A 25,864-nucleotide genomic window follows, 5' to 3' on the forward strand; every position below is an offset into this window, starting at 1 on the left:
ATCTTGATATTCTAATTAATATAGATGTAGTTTACTGTTTAAGTAAACGATTTCTACCTCATAATTCTGGTGTGCTTGGTTAGCTTGAAGTACTTCAGACATTATGTAAATAACCCTGGGATATCTCTGGCTACCCTAGGATAAGATTCTTCCTAATTTTAATGGCTATTAAAATGCGGTAAGTTCTGGAGATAGAGGTGGCAATGGTTGTACAACAATGAAAATGTACTTAATGCCACTGAACTGTACACTTTAAATGGTTAAAATGCTAAATTTTATATTATGTATATTTTACCACAATTTAAAAATTTGGTATAGAAGTTCAAAGTGGCCTGAGATCTCTTATCAAGCAATTAACAATCAAATATTTTTCTTTTTTTTTTTTTATAAATTTATTTATTTATTTATTTTTGGCTGTGTTGGGTCTTCGTTTCTGTGCACAGGCTTTCTCTAGTTGCGGCGAGCGGGGGCTACTCTTCATCGCAGTGCGCGGGCTTCTCATTGTCGTGGCTTCTCTTGTTGTGGAGCACAGGCTCTAGATGCGCAGGCTCAGTAGTTGTGGCTCACGGGCTTAGTTGCTCCGCGGCATGTGGGATCTTCCCAGAGCAGGGCTCGAACCCGTGTCCCCTGCATTGGCAGGCAGGTTCTTAACCACTGTGCCACCAGGGAAGCCCAACAATCAAATATTTTTGAGAGCCTTTTGTTCCAGATAACTTGAGTAAGGTGTGAGGGAACAGTTTATCTCAGTTCTTCCTATCTCATCATCACAGGCTGATCACATTAAATGTTCTTAATACTAAGCTATTCAAAAAGAAAAAGACTTCTGTTTATTTGATGCAGGGATAAAGAAGGAAGCATGGTAATGATATGGGGCAGCCATCCTCAGGATAGGTATGATGAAGGTATCTTTTGGACTTGGCTGCTCTTGGCCCCTGGCATTAGTTTCTTTTTCAGAAAGGCAGCGAAGGAGTTAAGTAGGTATCCAGTTGTCACCTCAACAGGTGGGATATGCATGGTAGCAGCTCAACTCATAACTAAGGCTCAGACTTTAAGGTTCCTCACCCCCTCTTCACCCACTCCCTCCCCCGTCCAGGAACAGGAGAAATTTAAAATATTCACCCATTAGATTAACCAAAATTAAAAGAACGTGCTGGTGGATATATGGGAAACATATTATTGGTGAGTGTGGATTGCAACTGTTTTTGGAAAGTAACCTGGTAATAACTATTAGAAATTTTTAAATACACATACTTTTGGCCTAATAATCGCACTGGGTTGCCATTACTGGGTAGGGGGACATTAGTACAAGAATGTGTTTTGCCTTGTTGTTTGTAGTCACAAAAAAGTAGAAGAAACCTGGAAGCCAATCAGGAAATAGTTGAACAAGTTACGTTCTATCCATTCTAAAGACCAATGTGCAACTATTAAAAAGTGAAAAGTTAAATCTATATGTAGTGGCCTGGAATGATGGCCATGCGATATTATGTGTTTTAAAGTTTTTAGTTAATAGAGTGTAGTATGTGGCATGATCCTAAAAAACAAACCAGAGCTATGTGTATGTTTGAGAATAGAGAAAGGTGTAGAAGGATTCATATCAAACTGTTAAAACTGATTCTGTCAGGGAGGTAAGCTTAGTGATGAAATTGAATTAACTATTTTGTACAACCATGTTGTTTGATTTGTTGTAATATTATTTTTGTAAAGTTTTTTTGAAGTTTCTGAAGTAAAAAAGTCAAGTGGGAAAGGGGAGAGGTCTATAGTGATAGAAATTATAATAGGGATTATGGCATGGGTTGATGACCGAGAATGGGTACAAGAGAAACCTTGGTACTGGTAATGATCTTTATCTTGATGTGGATGTTGGTCACACAGGTATTCACTTTATAAAAATCCATCTACTTGTATGCTTATGATTTGTACAGGTTATTGTATATATTATATCAATTGAAAGTTTATTAAAATTATGGCATGTCAATACAATGGAATAATTCTTTTAAAAATACTTTTAATATTTAATGATATATGGAATTGGCCAAGAAACAAGACAATCCCATTATTATAAAACATATAAACACACAGAATGGAGACTGGAATAAAAACACTACAATATTATTAATAGATATTATGTCCAGATATCATTTTTGTTTTGGGGGGTTTTGTTTGGGTGTTGGATCATTTAGGAAGTTGGTAGAATTCAGTGAGCAAAGCCAGATTACAGGATATTAAGCAGAAAATAAAGGTGAAGAAGGAGAGAGGAAAAGGTTTTTTAAAAACAGAAAAACACTGCTAACTAGAGAGGTACTGTAAGGTCAGGTAATTTTTTTTAACCCCTGCTAGGAAGGGACTAAATTCAGCTGTCAAACCATCAAGTAGTAGTAGATCCATATGAAAACATCCTCTCCTTCAGAAAATTCAGTTTGGTTTTTACAATAATTCATGCCTGATACTTAAGTTTTGTTTCTATTTAAGCATTTAGTTTTAAAGAAACTCATTGATATGATAGTTTCCATTGATTGTAGCAGATGCAACTCATGGTAGTTTAAGAAACCTATATTGTCCTCCCAATCTTAACTAATTAACTGTTGTAATTTCCTCTGATCTTTTTGCTCCATAGTTGCCACATGGGGGCAAATAATGCTTCCTCCGGTCGGAGTGATAATAAAATGAGAAAATGTATGTGAAAACACGTTAATAGAATTCAACACTATCCAGTTGTAAAATTGCGTTATTTTTCATGTATTTCTTCAGCCCAAAGTCATTAGTTGTGAAATGCAGTTATTTCAGGTGGAGTTTATTTCACCTGAAATAAACTAATAAAGAGTTTATAATAAAGAACTCTTAATAAAGAGTTCAAAAGTTGAAGTTTATGAAAGGATGCATTTTTTCGGTCAAATTATGCAAATGTAAATGCAACATGTAGTGTTTATCGAAGTGTGGGTTGTGATTGCAATGCATCTTTAATGTTTTAGACTAAATATTAGTATTTAGTGCTTTATATATCAAACTGAAATGTAAACATTTTTATTTCTTCTCAAGTATTGTTCAGCTGTCGGGGGAATTATCAGGCTTTTTTCCTTATTACAGTCATTCTTAATTACTAACCATGTTAACTTAAAATGACTGAAACCCAAAATCAGATCTCTTCAGGTGTTTCGCAGGGATTTTGATAAGGACTTGATTTTTGATTAGCCCTTAAATCAGTAATAATCTGGATGGAACTAGAGTTGGGTTGGGGAAAACTGCGTGGCACTAGGACCCAGGGGGCTCCCGTGAGCGGATCTAGGGGCCAGATTGCAAATTCGCGGTGACTCAGTCTGGTCGGCTCCTTGCGCTCGGCGGCCGCGGCGGCAGCAGCAGCAGACATTGGCGGCCGAGCTGCTAGGATCAGTTTCCCCGGGTTTCACCGTCCGAGACTTCTTTCGGGGCGCCCCAGGCAGGTCCGAGGCGTCCGGGGAGCGCAGGGGTCGTTCTGCGGGGAGGAGGGGGGTGCTTGGCGCGGGAAACCCTCGGGCCTATGCACGGGGAGTAACATTTGCTCCGTCTCTTCCTGTGTCTGGCTTTATTTGCAGCAAACCAAGATGGAGTATGAGTGGAAACCTGACGAGCAAGGGCTTCAGCAAATCCTGCAGCTGCTGAAGGAGTCCCAGTCCCCCGACACCACCATCCAGAGAACCGTGCAACAAGTATCCTTTCTGGGGCCTCGCCGCCGCCCGCGCAGCTTGCCCTGCGCGAGGCCCGCTCTCGGCGGCCGGGTGGCTCCCGCCGCCCCTCCCCCTCCTCCCGCTCCCCGGATCCCTCCGCCCTCCGTCCGCCAGCCCGTGAGGAGAGGCCCGCCCGCCGCCGCCCCTGCCCGCCGCCTCGCGCACGCGGCCCTCGTGCCTCCGGTTCGGAGCGCCGCAGCGCCCGCCGGCTTCCGGCCCGCGGGAGGCTGGGGGCTGCTGGCCGCCGCCCGCGATCGCGACATGTGAGTCGGCCGCCCGTCACGTCCCCGCCCGCTGCTGACCGGCTGACGGGGGTGGATAGCGGAGCAGACGGGTGCCGGCGCTGACCCCCGACCGACGCTCTGGCCCACACAATGCGCGGAGGGGGCGGCGGGCAGAGCGCTGTATGCGCGGCGGAGATCGGCGGCCTGAGTGGGGTGGAGCTGGCGCGGGGTTTGAACCGCCTGGGTGTTGGGCCTGGGGTTTCTGCCAGGCCCTTGCCCGGAAGGGCTGGAAACCAAGAAGTGAGGGGTCTCGGGCCTCACCCCGGGTCTGTTCGTGCCAACACCTGTTGCGAGCTCCCTGCCTCCCAAGTGAGATTTTCTTTTTAAATCTTTGGCTCAAGACGGTCTGCTCAATTACCAAGTCTTTACCGAGTTTGCTGGTCCTTTTACTACGGATTTAGAGGCAGAAAGGCTTAAGAGAAGAAGCAAAACCTCTACTGTGTGCTTTCTGTAGTGCCCTAAACTGTGGTCAAATGGAGAGCTCTTGCTGCATCCAATAAGGGAAACAAATTCACCCGATCAGAAATAACCGTTTTATCTCTTATTTTAAGACGAAGTTAATTGTTTAGGAAACTTAAGTCTGCTGTTTGCAAAAAAAAAAAACAACTCTTAATTTTTATTGTTAATAAACGGAAGATTGCTTAGTATGGAATTTGGTAAGTAAGCTCTTTTGGCGTAGTTTGGACGTATTTAAATTTAAAACACTATAAACGTTAAGTTAAATACAGTTACTTGAGAAGTTCTGGTAAATAAGTTTCTCAAAGAAGTACTATATTGCTGTAACTTAAAACTTTTCAGTAGGTAAGTATCTAGCCTTTTGGTTAATTAATACTGCTTATTTTTAAAATGGAGGTGTTAATGATTTAGGTCTACTTGGTTTGTTTGTTTTTTTTTTAAGCCATTTCGCTTGTATACTGCTAGTACTGAGGGAAGAATAGTCGTTTTGGGGTGTATTGGAGCTTGTATTTGAAACATTGTTGTGGCTCAGTCTTAATTTGTGTTGTCATAGCTGTAGAAATGATAAAAGTTGATAGTTGATGAATTGTAGGTGCTATGTGACAGTTAATTTCTTAAGTTAGCCAATCCCAAAACTGCATTGTAATTTCTTGTACAGCACTGTATGTCATAATTTTTTGTTTTAGTACATATTTATTAAGTACTTTTTATATGCTCAGTACTATGCGTGCGCTAGGAATCAAATTTACGGTTTATTCTGTGTGCCTGGAGCATAGTATGCCCTCTGCATAAGGAACAAATTAAATTTCAGTAGATAAAGGTTAATAGTATTTTAAAAATACTCACTGCTTTATATTTTCAGAGTGCCTAATAACGACCTTGTTCTTTTATGTCTCCTTTGGAGGGAATGTAATTATTGTTTTTGTATAGGCTTGAGCACTTTCAGAAAGACCGTTATACTATTATGGATAGATAGCTCAAGTCCTAAGAAAGTGAACCTTATCAGGAAATATTTATAAAAGATTATTAGCTTATCAGCATGCTGTTAATCTTGGCTGTTCACTAAAGAAATAAATCACTAGGGTTTTTTGGTCAAAGAAAATACACCTTGGAATTTTTCTAGAGAAATGTATTTTGATAGTTAATTTATGTTCTGAGCACTGAACACTGAGAGTATTCTAGTGTATAATAAGTAGCTAATATGGTGTTCCTAGAGTGTGTATCGTGGATTTAATTTAAAGATTTAGGTCTATTGAGAAAATTTTGTCTAATAAAACACAATTAGAGGTGTTATTAAAAAGCATGTTAGGGATTAGAGGGCATGAAGAAAGACATAGTAGAGCATTATGTCATTGTTGCCTGCCAACAGAATGAAATACCTGCATGTTGGTGTCACTGGAAACGTTAGGTCTTGTTGGGGGGTGGGGGGGCAGAACTGTAGAACTGTTGCAGTGTGGCAATTTTATAACACTGACTGTTATAAGGTTTGATGTGTAGACTTGCACATAAATAGCATTTTATCTTAACTTTTTGAATTCTAAAGAACAAATGAGTCTAATAAAAGTACTTTAAGTTAAAAGGCGATTTTATAAAGTTAATTTCCCTAAGTGATCTTTAAGAGACTTGTTTTTCTTTCTTTGAGATGCTTTTCATTTTTGTCATTATTTTATAAATACCTTTCTGATTAGGGTTTTTTTTTAAGTTCAGATAAATCAAAGAAATTGTTTTGAAAATGTTTTTCATATGATATGCGCCTTGCTGAAGGTGGAGCTTGGCTTATGTTGTCTTGAATATAATTGATGTAAAATATTAATATTTCAGCCATAAAGCGCACAAGAGGTTTAACACGACCATTGGTGTGTTCTTGAATAGCATATTGATGGTTTTAATAAGATAACTTTTATTCTTACTGGAAAAAGTGCAAGGCTAAAAATCACAAAAGAGGTTCTTGATTTTAGGTTAAAACTGCCTAATTCCTTCCTTAGATTACACTGAGAAGTTTCCTTAACTACTGTTTGTTCTAGAAACTGGAACAACTCAATCAATATCCAGACTTTAACAACTACCTGATTTTTGTTCTTACAAAATTAAAATCTGAAGGTAAGTAGGGTTTGTGTGGTAACTACTTAAAAGTTTCTTACACTTCAGATTTTGTCTTTGAGATGTGTTAAAAATATACGAAGGGTTACTTATTTCAAAGGATTTCACTTTGTAGTAACCCACTTGCTTTAAACATGTGGAATGAAAGAGTCACTATCACTCTAAGCATTTGGATGCTTAATGAGCATTCAGTTGTTAATTGAGTGTTTTTGTAATAAATTCACTCATTCTTTGCAAATGAAAAGAATGTTGTAAAGTCTACTTTGGTGTTTTGGTGTTTTGCTTCAGTCCTTTTACATGAATGTCATAGAGACTGATTTCTTTTAATACACAGATTGAATGCAGGATTTGCTAAATAACTGACTGTATGTGTGATCATATTTGTATGATTAAAAGTTCATATAACCAAAATGAAAAGTCATGTGTAATCCCATCACTCAGAGACAATTGTTAATCTCTTAATTCTATACTCCTTTATATGGCTATGTACTGTTTTAAATTTTAACCAGAAAAAGGATAGTTCTATTTATAGACTCCTGTAACTTTTTTAAACCTTGTAACAGTATACATGAAACTTTTTCATTAACTATTCTACAACAGTTTTAAATTACCTCTATAACAGCCTGATTTTTAAATGACATGATCATCTGATTTTTAAATGACACGATCATTTGATTGTTTCTAATACAAGTAGTGTGTCCATCTCGACTTTATTCATTTTACAAGTATTTATTGAGCACCTCTTCTCTGCCAGGCAGTTTGCTCGCTCAGGGGCAATAAAAGTGAACAAAATAAATGAGAATCTGCCCTCGTGGCGCTTACATTGTAGTGACAGGTGTTCTTCGTAGAGTTATTTGAGTATTCCCTTCCTGGAACATTGTCAGACACCCAGAAGCACTCAAGTATTTTTTGAGCAACTGACTGGCCTCTAAATGAAAGCACTATACCCTTTCAGAAGCCATAGTGCAATTAGTAAAAACTACTACACTTGGAGCTGAGAAATAAGTCTTAGACTCTGACACTCATTTCACCTCTCTTGCTTTTTTCAGCTACAAAATGCCTGTGTTAGCCTATCAGACCGTCCATAAGGTTTCAACTCCAAGCACTAGCGAGTGGGTTAACGGCCTTAAAATCTCACTAATCTTGTGTTTATTCAGATTTTAATAATTCATGCACAGTATAATGATTTATTTTGAATTATTTTCAAATTTTCTAGTTAATTTTAGGGATTTTAATTTGTGATTGAGGCATGTAAGGGAAACTTTAAATTTTTAAATTTTAAGAAACTAGAAAGTCCTTCAACATATCTTTACATTCAGCAATTAATATTCCTAGTTTGATAAATATACGTTAATATGATGTGTTATTTCTTAATATAGAAATTTTATTTTTCCCACATCGTAGTTGTAATCAGATAATTCTATAAGGACTTAAAGATTTAGTAAATGAATTTTTCTAAACTATGTTGTTTAACTTGAAAAATTTAAGTTTGTTTTCACCAAGTCATCTATTCTGTCATGTCTTCATCCTGAATTCCAAATATTAAGATTGGTATAATATTATACTCTTTCTTAAAACTTTCTTGGGCTATGAGGTACATCAAGTATTTTTAAAAGCAGACAAACTTACAATTCAAATAGCAGGAGAGGTTGGGTGTGTAACTGCCTCCCAAAAGACCTATTAATTACAAAACCACAAAATGTTGGAAAGGATTTTATGTAATACTTAGTATTTCTTTCTGTGTTTATTCATTTATTTGGGACACAAGTTTGCTATATCTAGTTTTCTATTTAAAAAAATTAGCATTGTGGCCATCCATATTAGAGAAGGAACGTAAGTAAATTCTTGAAATGAAAATGCTTATTTATTTAGGGACCTTTTTGCCATTCCTCATGTGAATTTGTTTACACTAAATCATGGAGTAAAATTTTAGATGTGGAGAGACCTCAGAGATTAGCTCATCTACTTCCCTCACTTTACAGATGAGAATTGAGACCTAGTAAAGTAGTCTTTTTAAAAAGAGGACGTGGTTAATTTGGGGCTCTTCTAAATGAATTTGGGACTGGGGATATTTTTAATTAAAATAAGTATTTTGATATAAAATGTTTTATGTTTTTAATTTTAAATCATTTCACTTAGTGATTTTTTTTTTTTTTTTTTTTGCGGTACGCGGGCCTCTCACTGTTGTGGCCTCTCCCGTTGTGGAGCACAGGCTCCGGACGCGCAGGCTCAGCGGCCATGGCTCACGGACCCAGCCGCTCCGCGGCATGTGGGATCTTCCCGGACCGGGGCACAAACCCGCGTCCCCTGCATCGGCAGGAGGACTCTCAGCCACTGCGCCACCAGGGAAGCCCACACCTCGTGATTTTTTTGAAACTTCATCTTGTAATCTTAATTGTAAAAATGATATAGTGTATTTCTTATAAACAAATACACATGCCATTAAAAATTACATGACTGAATTATTAATGGCTGGCTTAAGAAAAGCTTATTGCTCGAGGAAGTTAAATTTATAAAGTTAAATAAATCTATTCATTTATTTTATGGAAGTTTTAAACTTTCAAGAGAATTTAGAAGTGTTTTTGTTTCATTATAAGTTACTGATTGAATGATGGTAATTGAAACCAGGAAGAAATTTTTAGAGGGTGGCATAAAGAGCTCGTAGGCTCTATTGCTGTGATGGCTTGAATGGGGTTTATATGCAAGGAAACACTATCTTTTTGCCTCCTCCTGTCCTGTACCCCTGAACATTTCAATGCCAATCAGACTTTGAGAGCATACTACTAACTAGAACAAGCTTGGGTGGTTTTATTTTTTAATAAAGCATGTAAAACAGTAGTGCTGAAACAGCATATTGTGTTCAATACACCAGCTGTTCATGTCTTCCAGCCCTTTGAGGAGGGTGATCCTGTACCATGCATCAAGTGTAGGCTCTGGAGCCAGGCTCCTAAGGTTGATGTTTTGGCTTCCCCACTTCGTAGCCTTGTGTGACTTTGGCAAAGGCCTCAGTTTCCTTGATTGTGCAGTGGAGATAACAACTGCTGTCTCATGAGGTTGTGAGGATTAAATGCAAACTACTTGGAAAGCACTTAGCAGTGTTTAGTACCTAATAAACATTCAGAAAATGTTAACTGTTGCTAATATTGTTGGTGATGAGGCCAATTGTTAAAGCATTGGTTATATTCTAATATTAAATTGGTTCTTGGAAAATTTGTTAGTACTATCTACGGATTAAACTTCTTTTACGTAGATTGTATTTTTTAAAAACTTCTGGAAATTTAAATACTGTTTTACTCCCCACCCCCCCTTTTTTTTTAGCTCAGAGGCAAGTGAAAGACATGATATAAATGAACGGCAGTTATTTGTATGTGAAGGTGATCCCATATGTTCTTTGTCCACTTAATTTTTTAATAGGATATCTTTAGTGACTAATACTTTCAGATCTGTAATTTGATGTTTATATCAGGTACCAATAAAGCTTGAGTACATTGGCCATATATAAACTAAATTAACTTAAATTAAATCAGTGGTTCTCAACCAGGTGCAGTTTTGTGTGTGTGTGTGTGGGGGGGGGGGTGGGTGGGTGTCCGCTGCCCAATGGGACATTTGACATTATCTGGAAACATTTTTGGTTGTCACAACTTGGAGAGGTAATACTGGCACCTATGGCCAGTGATACTGCTAAACATCTTACAGTGCACAGGACAGCACTCGTCAACAAAGAATTACCTGGCCCAAAATGTCAATAGTGCCAAGGTTGAGAAACCCTGAACTATAAATCATGGAGCTAATCCTTGGATAATCATTTATGGTATTTTTTTTCCTGGTTATAGCAAATTAATGAAATGTTACAATCAGTTTCTGAATACATTTTTAAAGTTACCGTTCTTGGTATATTTTGAAATGAAAACTACTTTAAAACTCAGTGCTGTTGTTACTTTGTTACAGATGAACCCACAAGATCTTTGAGTGGTCTAATTTTGAAGAATAACGTGAAAGCACACTTTCAGAACTTCCCAAATGGTGTAACAGACTTTATTAAGAGTGAATGTTTAAACAATATCGGTGACTCCTCTCCTTTGATTAGAGCTACTGTAGGTAAGTAATCTGTCACAATTTTGCTTATCGTGTTTTTAACTGGGTTGGTTTCTGATATGGCAGACCATTTCCATTGGAATTTTTATCATCCATTTCATGTTGAATTGTGATGGGGAAAATTTTTCATTGCTGCTTTTGAAATAATGTTACTAAAAGCTCTCTTAATCCAGTGAGACCAGGTTCACTAGTAGTTGCTTAATCAAAGTTGGTTACAGTGGGGCATTAACAAGTGATATTCATCTAGGACTACTGTTTTTTCTGTGGGTTCCTTAATTAATGTCTTAATGTCTTAATGTCTTCCTTGTGTCATACATGGGGTATAATTTCCAGTTTCACTTTCTTTTACATGTGAAGAAAAACTTCTTTGTAAAACATCTTCCGTGCAGGACCTTAGATTTTCACTATTTCCCCCCCTTGTTTTTAATTCATATTTGCCTTGTCTGTACCTAATTACAGTAATTTTTGAGTCTTTTTCAGTGTTCAACTTGTTTTTAGTGCAAGAACAACTTTCTACCATTTTATGAAAGACTGTTAAAATGCTTAGTTCATAGTAACTGGAATAAGTAGGTTTGGGAGCCAATACAACTGACTGTGGGTAAGCACACACATCATCTGGTAGAAGTGGAAATAGACATGTACTGCACAATAGCCCACCAATGGGTAGATTCCATATGCCATGGGGTTTCAGCAGCTATGTTTCACAAGGACCTGGAAAGCTTCTGTTCCTGTGGCAGGTTGGTTAAATGGAATTCAGTTAAGAACCTCCAGTCATTTTCATTAAAAGTTCTCTGCCTTTGTATATTTTGTCTCATGGTAGGTTTGAAAAGTCCCCAGTTCATCTCTTATTCACAAAGCAGAGGCTCTGTAACTTCCCTCCAAATATTAAATATTGCCATTATTAACGCTGATTTTTTTTGTTTTGTTTTGTTTTGTTTTGTTTTTGCGGTACGCGGGCCTCTCACTGTTGTGGCCTCTCCCGTTGTGGAGCACAGGCTCCGGACGCGCAGGCCCATCGGCCATGGCTCACGGGCCCAGCTGCTCCGCGGCATGTGGGATCTTCCCGGACCGGGGCACGAACCCGTGTCCCCTACATCGGCAGGCGGACTCTCAACCACTGCGCCACCAGGGAAGCCCAACGCTGATTTTTAAATAGGATATGTAGAGGGCATTTATAATTTGAGGAAAGGGTCTCCCTAGGTTATTCTCATGGACCCTCATATACTCCTGATTTTCTACCAGACTCTTGACAGTGGTAAAATGGATGGTGTACCAGTGTATACCAGTCTTCTTAAAATTTTTTTAATCTTAACAGTACATATGGTAAATCTTGCCAAGGAAGTGTATTGGGAAGGACCACATTTCAGTGACTGGTAATCCATTAGAGAGGTGTAAAATTGTTTCTCCTTGTTAAAGAATGTATGGTTTGTAATTTTATTATTTCAGTGAACATCCTTTTATGTATTTCATACACAGGTGAGAAAGTTTCTATAGAATTCATTCGTAGAAGTGGTATTACTGGGTCAGAGTGTGTTTTTTAAACATTTAAAATTTTAATAGGTATTGCCAGGCACATCAGTTTTCACTCCCATCTTTGTTGAAACACTGAGAATTACAATTTTTCACTTTTTGCAACTGCGTTGGCATTAGAATATTTTTTGAGAGTGGATGAGATTATATGGGGCCAAATTAATTTGAATTTGTCAGTCTGTCAACATTCTTTAATATTCTCTCAGCAGAAGTCATGAATGTCAGCAGACTCTTAGTACCAAGTTTTAGTTTGTGTTTAATTTTTATTATTGCTTGTTTTAAGACATGTTTGGTTTCCTTTAGGCAGATCCAGAAATTTCTCTTTCCCTCAATTCTTTCATGTTTTAACTTCAGGAAAGAATACATGGCAAGAAGGAACAGATCTATTAGTCTCGCTGCTTTTTGATCTTACCAGAAGGCCACTTAATTGTATGGGTTATATCTTAAAAATGCTATCATTTTAAGACCCTTACCATGTAATTTAATTTTTTTAGTGGAGAGTAAATCTTGGCTAACAACTTTACTCTTTACATTTTTTAACTCTTTACCATTGGGAGCAACCTTCTCAAAACTAACAATGGAAAACTTAAAGAGAATTTATATACACAGACAGTAGAATTTGCTGTTCAATAATAATTATTGAGTATTTACTATATGCCTGGCATTTTGTGTGCCTATCTCACTGAATTCTCAAAATAACTATGAAGAGAGAACTTTTTCTCTTCTTTTAAATTTTTTTTACAGAGTAAAAAATAGAGTATTTTGAATTACATATTATTTGCCTACTGTTTATACTCTTAATTAAGGTGCTAAAAGATCTGTAATCACCAGGCATATTACATTATGTTACTAATACTAAATTTACTAAGGCAGAGAAAATACACAAAATTTTTGTGTTACATACATATTTCTGTATTTGCATGATCCTTAGCTATTACAGCTAAGCCACATAGCACAGTTGAAATAATCCAGTCAGAGTGACATGATCAGTCAGCCTGTGCCAGTAGCCTCCATGATCCAAGATCACTTTGCCAGTGATTCATCCTTGGAATGTTCTGGGCTAATGGCTCATCTACTTTTTCTCTCCCTGCCTTGAGTCATGGCTTTGATCCTAGGTTAAGTCAGAGAGCTGTTCTTACCTCTTTTATGTGTTTTTATTTGATCTAACAGACTCATACTCATCACCCAGTGATAAGTGCTGCTAATAACATTTTGGTGTATTTCTTTCTACTCTTTTGTATGTAATTTTTATAAAATAGGGGTAATTTTAATTAGTAGACCTATTGTTGGAGAAGAGCAGGTTGTAGTCTTTTGTACAGGTACTTGTTAAAAATACAAAGAGGGAAAAAAAAAATACAAAGAGGGTGAAGTGTTGGCAAGCAGGATTAGAAATGGATCTGATTTATGTTGGAGTTTCCACAGATGTACTGTGGTGATACAGTGATCCGTGGTGAATGTTACTGTTGACATGGTTTGCAAGTCGTACACTGATTTGGAACATTTAAACTGTATGTGTGTGTGTGTGTGTGTGTGTGTGTGTGTGCGCGCGCGCGCGCACGTGCAAACGTGAGCACTCACATTGGCTTGTGGTGGTTCACAAGGCAGTATCTAACATAATGCAGGCAGATTTCCTAAAGGGGTGTGTTTTCTTTCAAGGTATTTTGATTACAACTATAGCCTCCAAGGGAGAATTGCAGAATTGGCCTGACCTCTTACCAAAACTCTGTAGCCTGTTGGATTCTGAAGATTACAACACTTGTGAAGTAAGGATTTTTGCTTCATATATAATTTTTCTTTTCTATTTTTCTTTTCATGTTTATTAGTAATATTGAGAAAAAATAATTCCTCTGAAACATATAACTTCAAAACTTAGAAGCCTAAAGTTACCTTTTTGTTTTCTGTTAGTGATCGTGTATCTTACTGTTTAAAGACCGTTAAGTTATAAAACCTCTTTACTATATTTCCTACAAGGAAATATCTTCTGTTTTTTGTATTTTAAAACTATTCTTGTGTGTGTGTGTATATGTAATCAGCAGAGCAATTGTCAAGCTTAATCAGGTGAAGTAGTATTTTTTGAAGATGGACTTAATTAAATTTACCAAATTCCCAGACTGTGGGTACATTTTCAGTGTCTCTAAGTTGTTTTTGTGCCTCTTGTTGTATGGTATGTCTGAGGTATATGTAGTATAGTTTTTTGTTTGTTTGTTTGCGGTACACGGGCCTCTCCCGTTGCGGAGCACAGGCTCAGCGGCCATGGCTCACGGGCCCAGCCGCTCCGCGGCATGTGGGATCTTCCCGGACCGGAGCACAAACCCATGTCCCCTGCATCGGCAGGCGGACTCTCAACCACTGCGCCACCAGGGAAGCCCTGTAGTATCGTTTTAATTATATATTAATTATAATCTCTTGTTTGCCACTGATCAAATGAGTAACAACCTTTCCATTTGGGGAAATGAAAGGGAATCTGTATGGATTTTTTTCCTATAATTTCTTAATGAGTACCTTAACCATTTCTTTCATTAGCAGGCTTCCAGTTTGGATAGAAATCTGTTTTAAATAGAAATCATTTTAGGTGTTTTGCCTCTCTTAAGGCAGTGACTTATCTCCCTCTCAAAAAAGAGCAAGGCTTGGAGGCAGGGCAGGTACAAAAATAACCTAATAAAAAGGAATCAGGTGGTCTTTTTGACTTAACATTTTGTTGTCAGATCTGACTTGGGGAAGAGAGGACCAGGGAGAGGGAAAGCTAGCAAAAAGGAATCTTAAAAAGTCACTCTTCTCCCTCCCTCAAAGAAAAAGAAAACAACCTTGCATTCTCATATATACATTTTCTAGTAATGCCTTGGAAGGTTACAGAAAAACTAAAATAATAATATTTAGCCATCAGGTAACAGTTGATTAAAATTTAAATAGTGCTTTGGTATAATGATAACATAAAAGGAAGCCAAAATTTTAAGCAAGCACTTTCCAAGAATAAAAAGTTTAAACTGATAATCATGAAATTGTGGAGCTACTAAGTCATACAGGATTCTTAAATTAACCTGTAGTGTAGAGAATAAGTCCCAAGATGCTGCTGATAGAATTATAAGCAGAGTAAAGTAGGTGGTTGAGGTAACTGGTAGGTTAGATATTATATACAGGAGCTCTCTAGGTAAGCCACTTGGTTGTAAAGTGGTTGTAGGGGAAATTACCAAATTGAATTGCCTGCCCTTTTAACAACTTTTGTCAATGAATGGTTTACATATAAATAATTTTTTGATGATAATTAAGACCTCCATTTGTGCTTCAAACAGAGAAGTGGTACAATGGTTAAATGCACTTATACGTAAACATAGAGTTTTACATTGTTTTAACAAACTGGTATTTAATAAGAGAAAAATTACTGTTGACGTAAAATTGGCAAGAATACTGCAGAAGTTAAGTTTTTAAATTAGATGATATTATTTACAGTCCCTGACGATCAAAATTCTAATTCTAAGACATTTAATGCTAAAATTAAAATGTACCATTATATTTAAACTGAGGTTTTAAATAACTCAGTGGTATAATAAATTTCTTTTATAGCTGATGATTAAATGTATGGATTTTATGATGCAGGTTTTATGCAAACTGGGAACATTAATCCATACAAATTAGTGAATATTCCTCAGTTTGCTTTTAAAATGGCTTCATTTTTAATTCTAATCATTGAAATGTCTTTTACAGGGAGCATTTGGTGCCCTTCAGAAGATTTGTGAAGATTCTGCTGAGATTTTAGATAGTGATGTTTTAGATCGTCCTCTCAACATCATGATTCCTAAATTTTTACAGTTCTTCAAGCACAGTAGTCCAAAAATAAGGTATCTATACAGCCAATATTAAATTAATTTATAAACGGATACGAACCTGACCACTCCCTTATTTTGCACTACCTAGTATTTTTGCGATTGGCAGAAGATAACTGGCTGTTCTATAGAGGTGGACTTGATAATTGAAATCTACTCCTCTAATGACAGCCTGTGAAATGTCACTCTGCTGAAATTTTCGTTAACTATGACACTTCTCCACCATCTGCATGGTTAATTACATTTATAATGGTTAACAGTCAGGCTTTTAAAGTCCTTTGTGTGAGGCTGAAATTCAGTGTGTTGCAGAGCTTGTCGGGGTTGACACATACTGTGGAAAAATAGCGAGCATAAGGGGTTAGGTAGTGATTCACAGGTGTGTTATGCAGCACATTCTTTGTAACAGGCAGCAATTGTGCAGAAACCCTGAACAAAGTAAAGTAGCAAGGCTTTCTGAACGATCAAAGCCAAAATCACTTAAGAGGGAACAACAGTACAAAGTCCCTGGAGTTAGGAAGAAACCTTTTAGGGTGACAGAAGAAAACGATTTTGTAGCACAGTAGGAAATGAAGCTAGAGGGGTAGGGAGTAGCACATTACAGGGGCGTGTTTACGCCAGTAATCGGCACGCTGTGACCCGTGTGGCCAAATTCAGGCGTGACTTATGAGCTACAAGTGATTCCATAGTTTAAAAGGTTGAAGTGGGTGGGTGGGTAGTAAAGCTGCCACAGAGGTCTTAGGTGGCCCACAAAGCTTAAAATATTTACCTTTTGACGTTTGGCAGGAAAAGTAGATTCCTACTGGAGCAATCTGAACAAGGATATTATGTGATCTTATATGTGTGTCAAACAGGTAGTGGGGTTTTGCATAATGGAAATTGGGAAACCAGTTAGAGCCTCTTGACATAGTCCCGATGGGAGATTATGGTTTGGACTAGAGGAGAAGTGGAGGTAGTAAGTGATTAGATTATGGGTATATTTTTAACAGTAGTGCCATTAAGAATTGCAATGGGATTAGATTAGGTATGTCAGAACACATAGGCTGTAGAACAGTCCGCATTTTCAGTTTCAGAAGGAATGCATACCCATTATTTTAAAATCTAAAATAATTCCCATTATGTCCCCATCCAACCTCACACTCTTGAGAGCGAACATGTCCTTCCAGACGCTTTTCCACTTTCTTAGTAGCGTTAACATATTGCTCCACAACCTGCATTTTTCACTTAACACGGAAAGAATGTGAAGGATATGTTTAATACATAGGGAATTTTGACTCATTCTTTTTAGGGTGTGTGTGTGTGTGTGTGCGCGCGCGCGCGTGTGCACGCATGGCTGTACATACACTGTAATATTATTATGGAGGAACGTTTAAATTCTTGCCAGTCTTCTGTAAATGGAGCAGAGCTTCTTCAATTAGTGTATTTTGAATTTTGTTTCTAGGTCTCATGCTGTTGCCTGTGTCAATCAGTTTATCATCAGTAGAACTCAAGCTCTGATGTTGCATATTGATTCCTTTATTGAGGTAAGATTTGTCCTCCCCCCACCCCACCTTATTTTTGAGGAGGTTAGAAACTGTTCATTGCATGTAGTTTTATTTTATAAATACGATAATTTATAATTATGAGCTGTCAATATTTAAATTATTTCTGATAGTATTAAAATTGGGTACAGTATAAATTTTGTGATTCTCGTTAACTGAAAATAAAAGTACTTTTCCTCTCACTGAGTTTTCTACTTGTGCAAACATTGATTATGGTATGTCTGTGTTTAATATCTTGATTAAAAATTTCTACCTCAATATACTGTTCAAATTGCATATGGACATTAAATCTCCCAGCTCATTTGTGATATTAGAAACATGAAGAGGTTGAATAAACTTAATTTGATAAAGAATCTGAAGGTATAAATTAAAAGGATAGTACTTCTCTTTTTCCATTGGTTTTCAGTGTAAAATGAGAAGTTTCAGGGGGGAAAATTGGCTGTTAAAGCTCAGCGAGCATTTCTAATGGTACTTTTTAACTTTTTGATAAAAGCAGAAAGACAACAGGAGCATAGTTTTTTGGCCATTGAATCCTAAGCAGTAGAATTTCTTTTCAGAACTTCTGCTTGATAACAGCGATTGTGAAAGGATTATTAAAGTTCCTTTAGCACTTCACTTTTATTTTCATCAAATGAAATTTAAATAGTCTATTCCTTTTCAGCTCTTCTTTAAAAAAAAAAAGTCCTTCAGAGACCATATTTCTGGTATTCCTGTTGGGAAATTACAAGAAAGAAGTGGGGGAAATTATGTCTTTTTTTTCTCATCACTTAAATTGACAAGCTTCTTCTAAACATCTTTTACCAATAGACTACAAGTAGTAGCCATTAGAATCCTCAAGCCATTTGAAAATTGAAATGAAAACATGCATCTTAAATACATTTTACTGAATACATACTGTGACTCAGGCACTGTGCTTGGTGGTAAGGATACATAAAGAAATTTTATGCTTCAAGGTGTTTTCAGTCTAGTTTGGTATAGAGGGTAGTGGACAGTATTAGAAGTCTGGAGTAAGACTGCCTGTGTTCAAATCCCAGCTCCACAGCTTAGTAGCTTGTTAACCTTGGGCACCTTATTTAACTGGTATTTTCAGTTTTTATAAAATAAAGCTAATAATAGACTTACCTTGTTGGATTGTTAAAAAAGGTATTGGCTAAAAATAAATTGGAACAGTGCCTGCTACAAAGTAAGCACTCCACATGCTAGCTACTGCTATTATTTTTAGAAGCAGTAGTAGTTTTTGTTGTAATTATAACAACATTAGTGTTCTTCTCTCGTGACTTATTAAAGAGAACAGTAATAGACATACCAGCATCTTATACAGAAATATAATTTAGAATAAATTCTTTCTGAAAATAAAAATTCCACAGGTCCATACTCAGCAAGTGGAACAAGAACGTTTCCTGACATTTAATGATATTTTCCATTAGCGTTAAATACCATATTAACACTTCTGTGCTACTTGGTAATCCAGTAAGATTCACCCAGTTCTTCATCCTGTAAGAGTAGTAAACCTCCAGAGGAGGCGCCTGACACATGGTAGGCTCTCAGTAACTATTTGCTAAATCAATAACTGGTTAGTTTTCTTCAGTCACCAGTGTTATTATCGGGGGCTGAAATCATGCCTGCTACATGTGCTGGTACTGATGAAAAGTGTATTGGTTACTAATACTTGGCTATAACATACCTTGGCAAAGCTGGGTATTCATACTTAAGAGAACATCATATTTCACAAAGGATTTATATGCGCAGCACCTGCTGGAAAAACCGTATTCTTTCTGACCATATAAAATTAAAAGAGCAACTACAGAGTTTTGAAAGCCTCAGAAGTAGAGATAGGACTTGGAGAAATGAAAGTTTTAAAAATGCTACTACAACAGTACTTCACATATTGTCACATTTGATATTTAAATTTTTCCATTGTCTTACCCGTTTCTTGTAATATGATTTCAGGTTCATCTCTCTGGAGATGTTTCTGTGGTCCTGGGAAGAGACAATGAGACGCATTGGATTTTACTTAATTATTTTAATCCTCTTTTTACTGCTTTCAATATGTGTGTGTATGTTGTGTGTAAATAAAGTAAAACCTCAGGAGTGAGATAGGGAAGGCTTAATTGTTTTTTCTTCTGACATCTCCACTTGAACCTCTGCAACAGACAGCTTTTTCTAGTGGAGGCTTGTTGGTATAATGAAATGAGTGTGGACTCACCCATGATTTTGTGAAAACCAAATTCAGATTCCCCCACTTGCTAGCAAGTTATATAACGTCTAAACTTGTAAAATTGAGTAGCAGCATCTTAGAGTTGAGAAGGTTAATTGAAACAGTATTGTTCATTCCCACTTTTTTTTTAAACCTTGTAGAGAAACTTAACAGCATAAAGCATAAGATCGATTGCTACTATTACCATTTTTTCAATAGTTGACTCAGTGAACGACAGCAGTTTAGGGTCACATTGTTGGAAACTCAGTGTATATTTCCCAATTGTTGGTGCTTTTATAGAATGTATGCCTATTGAGAATCAGTATTGGTAGGAATAATCTCTTAACAGACAGTAATTTTGAAGAGTAAATCAAACTGTATTTTAATGATTATCTCTAATTCTGGGTGATCTGGGTGAATGCTCCTGTGTCCTAGTGACATGGTTTTATTCTCATAAACTAAAGATTACTTCAAGATGCAACCACTCATACTCCGAAAAATGGCTTTAGATCATTTACCAAAATCATAGTTTTTGGCAGTTATCATCCTGCGTCTGTCTTACTTTATAATCTAATGCTATAAAGTATTAGTAGGGCCAGTTAATTCATAAGCCTTTATCTGTACAGTATCTTCTTAGGGTTTCTTTAAATGTTGCCACCTTGCAGATTATTGGTTGTTATGTATAAATCTTTCTAGTATGTTGGAATACTTAACTAGAAGAAAATATTTCTTATGCAATAGAATCTCTTTGCATTGGCTGGTGATGAAGAACCAGAGGTACGGAAAAATGTGTGCCGGGCACTTGTGATGTTGCTTGAAGTTCGAATGGATCGCCTGCTTCCTCACATGCATAATATAGTTGAGGTAATACAAGCAGTTTAAAGGCTTTCTCCTCATCTTCCCCTCAAGAAAAATCTTGGGCACAAAACGTGTAGTGTGAAGCCACTGTCTTCCAATTTATTTGTCACATTTGTTGCGGGGGGGGGACTATAAAAATTAGTTATCATCTTAAAGTTAAAAATTATCTTTATGGCGATCTTTCTTTCATGAGATATAAGATGTTATAGAGGGGAATGTTGTTTAAAGGAGTAGATAGCTTTTAACCAGTGTAACTAAGAAATATTTAGGTTATTTGTATTTATTTGATATGGGTTAGGCTAATAAAACTATAATACTTAAAAGAGTTTGTTTTTGACCCGTTAACTGGTAAATTGATCTGATCAACTTTTGATTTATGGTAACAGTGGTAACAATTTCTGAATAGAAAATATGTAACCATTATAGTGAGTTCTAGCAGACCATTTAGATTTTAAAAGGCTCTCTTTCAGTCCTTACGTGATTAAAATAATTTTACTAGGATATTGTAAGTATGTTGAGCACAGATAGTTGTAATTAAAGGAAGGAATACATAATAACATAATTATTATTAGGACAAAGTAATTTGTTGGGCAATACTCATTATTGCTACAGTCATACCTAGTTTTCATATTGCTGAATATAGTTGTACTTAAAGGATGGCATCTAAGACCAGTTAGAAGAAGGCTAGCATTCATGATGTTCAGTAACTCCCTTTCTAAAACATTAGGAAAGGTAGTTGTAGTGATAAGGATATGTAGAAGCAAAAGATGGGGATAAATTACTTTCCCTCTGATAAAGATATTCTCTCTGTAAAGTGTTTAGAAGAATCAGGTGAGGTTGGTTGAGAGTTTAGTGAGAGTTTGGGGTTAACCAGAAAGTTAAGAAAGACATATAATCATTTGCCACGTCACAGCTGGGGAACCTAATTTACAAGGCTACAGTTCTTTCTTCAGCAATACCCAGCATAGTAGTAGAACATGGTAGGGGCTAGCCTGTCACAGCAGTTGTGTTGCTGTATTTTGATGTGTGAGATGTTTCATTCAAGAATTCATCACTTGACCCCAGATTCAGTCCCAGGTACATTGGGAATTCATGCCTTTGATTATGTTTATTTTGTTTTTGCATGTAAGGTTTTTTTGGGGGGGCGGTGGCCACGCTGTGCACCTTGCGGAATCTTAGTTTCCTGACCAGGGATCGAGCCCAGGGCCCTGGCAGTGAGAGCGCCAAGTCCTAACCACTGGGCTGCAGGGAATTCCCGGTATGTTAGATTTTTAAAAGAAGGGTAGATTTGGATAGATTTGGAGATCAGAAATGTACCTCCAACTTAAGAGTGAATTTGGCTTGGTATGTTCAAAGGACATGAAGGACATGATAAACCTATTTTATTGGCAACTAGAAATTATATAGTTGACAAAGAAATGCCACTACTTTTTTCCAAATTAAAAAAAATTAATTTTTGTAATTGTATAATATCTATATATCTTTTTAAATATGTGGAAGTATATACAGTTGACCCTTGAACAACACAGGTTTGAACTTCATGGGTCTACTCATTCCCAGATTTCTTTTTACTAAATATGTACTGCAGTACTACACAACCCAAGATTGGTTGAATCTGCAGATGAGGAATTGGATACAGAGGAACCGTATATATAGAAGGTTGGCTATAAGTTATAGGTGGATTTTTGACTGCTTGGAGGGTTGGCATGCCAACCTCACTGTTCAAGGGGTAATTGTAATTATAAGACAGCTTGGGTGGTTATGTTATAAAAATGATTGTCCATTTTATGAACAGTTTAATGGTGTTTTTTATTTTGATGCATCTATGAAGACAGTGTTTGAATATTAATACTTTTTAAAAATCTCAGTGGTTTCATGAAACAATATACGCCTATATAGAAGCAGATAAATATGAATTGGACACTTTACATTAGGCAACATTCTAAAGCAGTAGTGCTTAAGTTTGGCTGCTTTTCAGAATTGATTAGGAAGCTTTTTTTAAAAAATCCAAAGCCTAAGTCGAGAACCACTGTAAAAGTGCAAGACCCATAGTAAAGGACCGTTAACTTGCTGAAATTAGATTAGTTTTATTTTAATTGTATGATTTAAACTGATTAATACTAAGCCTCCTTTGTTTATAGTACATGCTGCAGAGGACCCAAGATCAAGATGAAAATGTGGCTTTAGAAGCCTGCGAATTTTGGCTCACTTTGGCTGAGCAGCCAATATGCAAAGATGTACTCATGAGGCATCTTCCCAAGTAAGTGTTCCTTCTTACAGATACTCCCTTGTTGTTAAATTTAGCAGTGATTCCTCATTTTCATATTTTTAGGTTACATTCTTATGCCGTCAGGTAATGAAGTTCTAAAGAAGTCAGACTTAATTTTACCGATGCTATAAGTAAAGACATTTTTAAAGAAGCAGTTACTTTTGTTTTCTAAATTACATGAGGGTGGTTTATGCTGAATTATAACTAATTTTGGATAATCCATGGCACAATTTTTTTGTAATCTTATAATTTGACTATGGGGTCTCGTGGATTTCCTACTAGTTGTGATGCTATGCAATTTTTGGTCAATCTATTGTTACGCCTATTTTTAACCCAGTGAATGCTGTTAAATCAGTTATTTTTTTTAATATATTTTTTCCAGTCTTATTGAGATAAGTTGAATTTGATATAAAACAGCATATTAGTTTTACGTGTACAACATAATGATTTCATATATTAAAGTCAGTTACTTTAAAAAGTAATGCTCATGTTCTTTTGAAAATAAAGAAAATACAGGCTCATAAAAGAAAATTAACATGTAGAAAACTTAAAATGTCTTGGATTTCCACCCCCTTGAGTCATCATTGTTAGTATTTTTGGTGTGTTGTCTTTTAATGTTTTTCTCTGTTAGTACCATATACCAAATGTGATATATTCAGAGTGTTTTGGGAAGAAATAAATTTGGTAGTATGTACGTGACATCTGGCTATAGTTGATGCTTAAATATTTGATTTTACTATTTTGTGGTTGGCTCTTTTCAGTTATTGTAAGTTGTGCACTTTCCTCCATGTCATTAGTCTTTAAACTTTCAGTACTGTTCCATCATGGTGTGTGTACCATGTATATATAATCGACTCTTCTTCTTTTGTTGAATGTTTAGTTGTTTGCCCTTTTTTTTTTTTTTAACTCATAAATAATCCTGGACTGAGCATCTTTCTTTGTCCATAAGTAGTGATTTCTTTCAAGTAGAGTTCTTAGAAGTGATTTTTACCAAGGTCAAAGGGCCTGAGCATTTTAAAGCGTCTTCATAAATATTCCACATAGTTCTCTAGGGAAGTTATACCAGTTTACACCCCACCAGCAGGGTCCCATCTTGTCACAACTTTTGCAATCCATTAATCATAATTTTTCCAGTCTTAGCCCTCTGGATGAGCAAAAAACAAAACCGTTTGTTTTAATATGTTGTTGTATTAGTGGAGTCACATTTTTTTCAGAAGTTAGGGTACTTGGATATTCTTATTTTCATGTAGTCAGTTAAGTTCCTTTTCTTTTCCAATAAATTCTTTCCCTACCGAGAAAACAAAGCCACTTATGTCTTATTCCAGTCAATCTAGAATTTATTTGGGAGTAAAGTGCAAGGTGATGTGCTAAATGGATTTTTCCCCCCTTAGGAAATTCATATATTAATTATTCTCTTCTCCCTGATTTGAGATTGCAGTTTTATGATATGCTTGTTTCTTACCATAGGATCATATAATCCTAAAAGTTATATAAACAGACATTCTTATAAAACTGAAGAGATTTTATTAATGAAAACCTAAGCTGTAACATTAGGAGATGATAAGAGCAGTTATAGGTTGGTCTCTTTTATTACCCTAATAAAATCTAAACATTGGTAAGCAATGAAGAACTTGGTAGCAGGCTAAAAGATCAGCAGTTCCCATTTAGTTGTGTGCTATGTGCGAACATTAAACAACCCATTCCAGTGATAAATGGATTTGATTTATATGTCTTCCAAACCACTGGTTTGGGAACCATTTTTAGATTAAACAAGACTGCTTTTATTTTTGGTTCAAATAGTGTATTGTGAGGATGGGAAAATACCAACATCAGTCTGATCCGGAGATTAAAAACACAGTAAAAGAACTGTTTTTCCTAGATCTGTTAACCAGATTCTTGTTTAGTATGAGCAAAAAATGTTTGCTGAGGAATCAAAATTGTTAATGTGATGAGATCTTTCTTATTAAAATGAATTCACATAGAAAGCATTAAGGTAATAAAGAGTAAGGTTAAACTCTTTTATCTTTCTGGGCTGTGTCGTGTATTCTTGTTTTTTCTTTTCCTTTTTCTGTTTTTTTGTTTTTTTTTTTTTTTTTTAGCCAGTACTATGTTCTATTGATTATTGAACATTTGCTAATATATTTTGTTATCTGGTAGAACGGGTCTTCTTTTTTTCCCCTGAATTATTTTTTTTCCACCTTTATTCTTGTACATTAATATCTCCTGGGGCTTATTTATGAATTAATCCATGTAAAACAACTAACCCAGTGCTTGGCATATACTTAAGTACTCAGTAAACACTCATTGTTGGTATTAACATCATTGCCTTTCCATGATGTTGCGTTAAAATTCTCTTCTTGTTTTCTACATGAGGCTTCAGGAGAAAGCTTCTTAAGAGTTAGATTTGTTAAAAAATAATGATCTGCTTTGTATGACTGGAATTTGTCAGACACATGCAATATTGCCACGTGGTCACAGTTAACTCCAATATCTCTTTCCTACCTCACTTTTTGACTTTCCCCGCCTTATCAGTCCCCTATTTCCTACACATCTTCTTATTCTTTCTCTATCTGGCACAGATATCATGATCCACAAATCAACAGTACTGACCATAAACCTCCAGCTGCCCCCTGCTCTGGATTAATCGAACTGTCTTTGCTACTTCTTAAATACTGTTGGGAAAAGTTACACTGCTAGGAGGATTGGTGGCTATAGAAATCCATGGTCTTCAACATCAAGTGGACCCTTCATACCATCTGCCAATTTTTCCTGTTCCAGATCAGCTTTTATCTTCCATTCACCAGAGCAACTATTTGATACCTTTATCACTCTTTTGAAGTTCTCTTCATTCAATTTGAGCACTTCTGCTTTGTAGGGAAAACAGGTGACCCTTCACGTTTTCCCCAAAACTTATAGATACATTTTCATGTGAATTATCTTCTTCCTAACCAGGCTTTCTATTTATGGTCTTGGATAGCATAATTTTTTTCTTATCCTTAGGGACCTCACTCTATC

At 36.5% G+C, this 25,864-nt stretch overlaps 1 protein-coding gene across 4 annotated transcripts in view; it reads left to right on the forward strand.

Annotated features, from left to right (window-relative positions):
• The window catches only part of TNPO1 (transportin 1), an 85,247-nt gene that overhangs the window by 30,338 nt on the left and 29,045 nt on the right, over positions 1-25,864 (forward strand). For 2 of the 4 annotated variants that reach the window (XM_067730954.1, XM_067730958.1), the window contains 8 exons: positions 3,570-3,683; positions 6,466-6,541; positions 10,490-10,639; positions 13,823-13,929; positions 15,869-16,002; positions 17,426-17,507; positions 20,464-20,586; positions 22,722-22,840. In XM_067730954.1, coding sequence (XP_067587055.1) covers positions 3,570-3,683; positions 6,466-6,541; positions 10,490-10,639; positions 13,823-13,929; positions 15,869-16,002; positions 17,426-17,507; positions 20,464-20,586; positions 22,722-22,840 — 905 coding nt within the window. Of the gene's footprint in view, positions 1-3,280; positions 3,438-3,569; positions 3,684-6,465; positions 6,542-10,489; positions 10,640-13,822; positions 13,930-15,868; positions 16,003-17,425; positions 17,508-20,463; positions 20,587-22,721; positions 22,841-25,864 lie in introns of those variants that run through there. The other 2 variants (XM_067730956.1, XM_067730957.1) reach the window with 2 other exon arrangements.

Source organism: Pseudorca crassidens, chromosome 3 (genome assembly GCF_039906515.1).
Source record: "Pseudorca crassidens isolate mPseCra1 chromosome 3, mPseCra1.hap1, whole genome shotgun sequence".
NCBI classification, from domain to species: Eukaryota; Metazoa; Chordata; class Mammalia; order Artiodactyla; family Delphinidae; genus Pseudorca; species Pseudorca crassidens.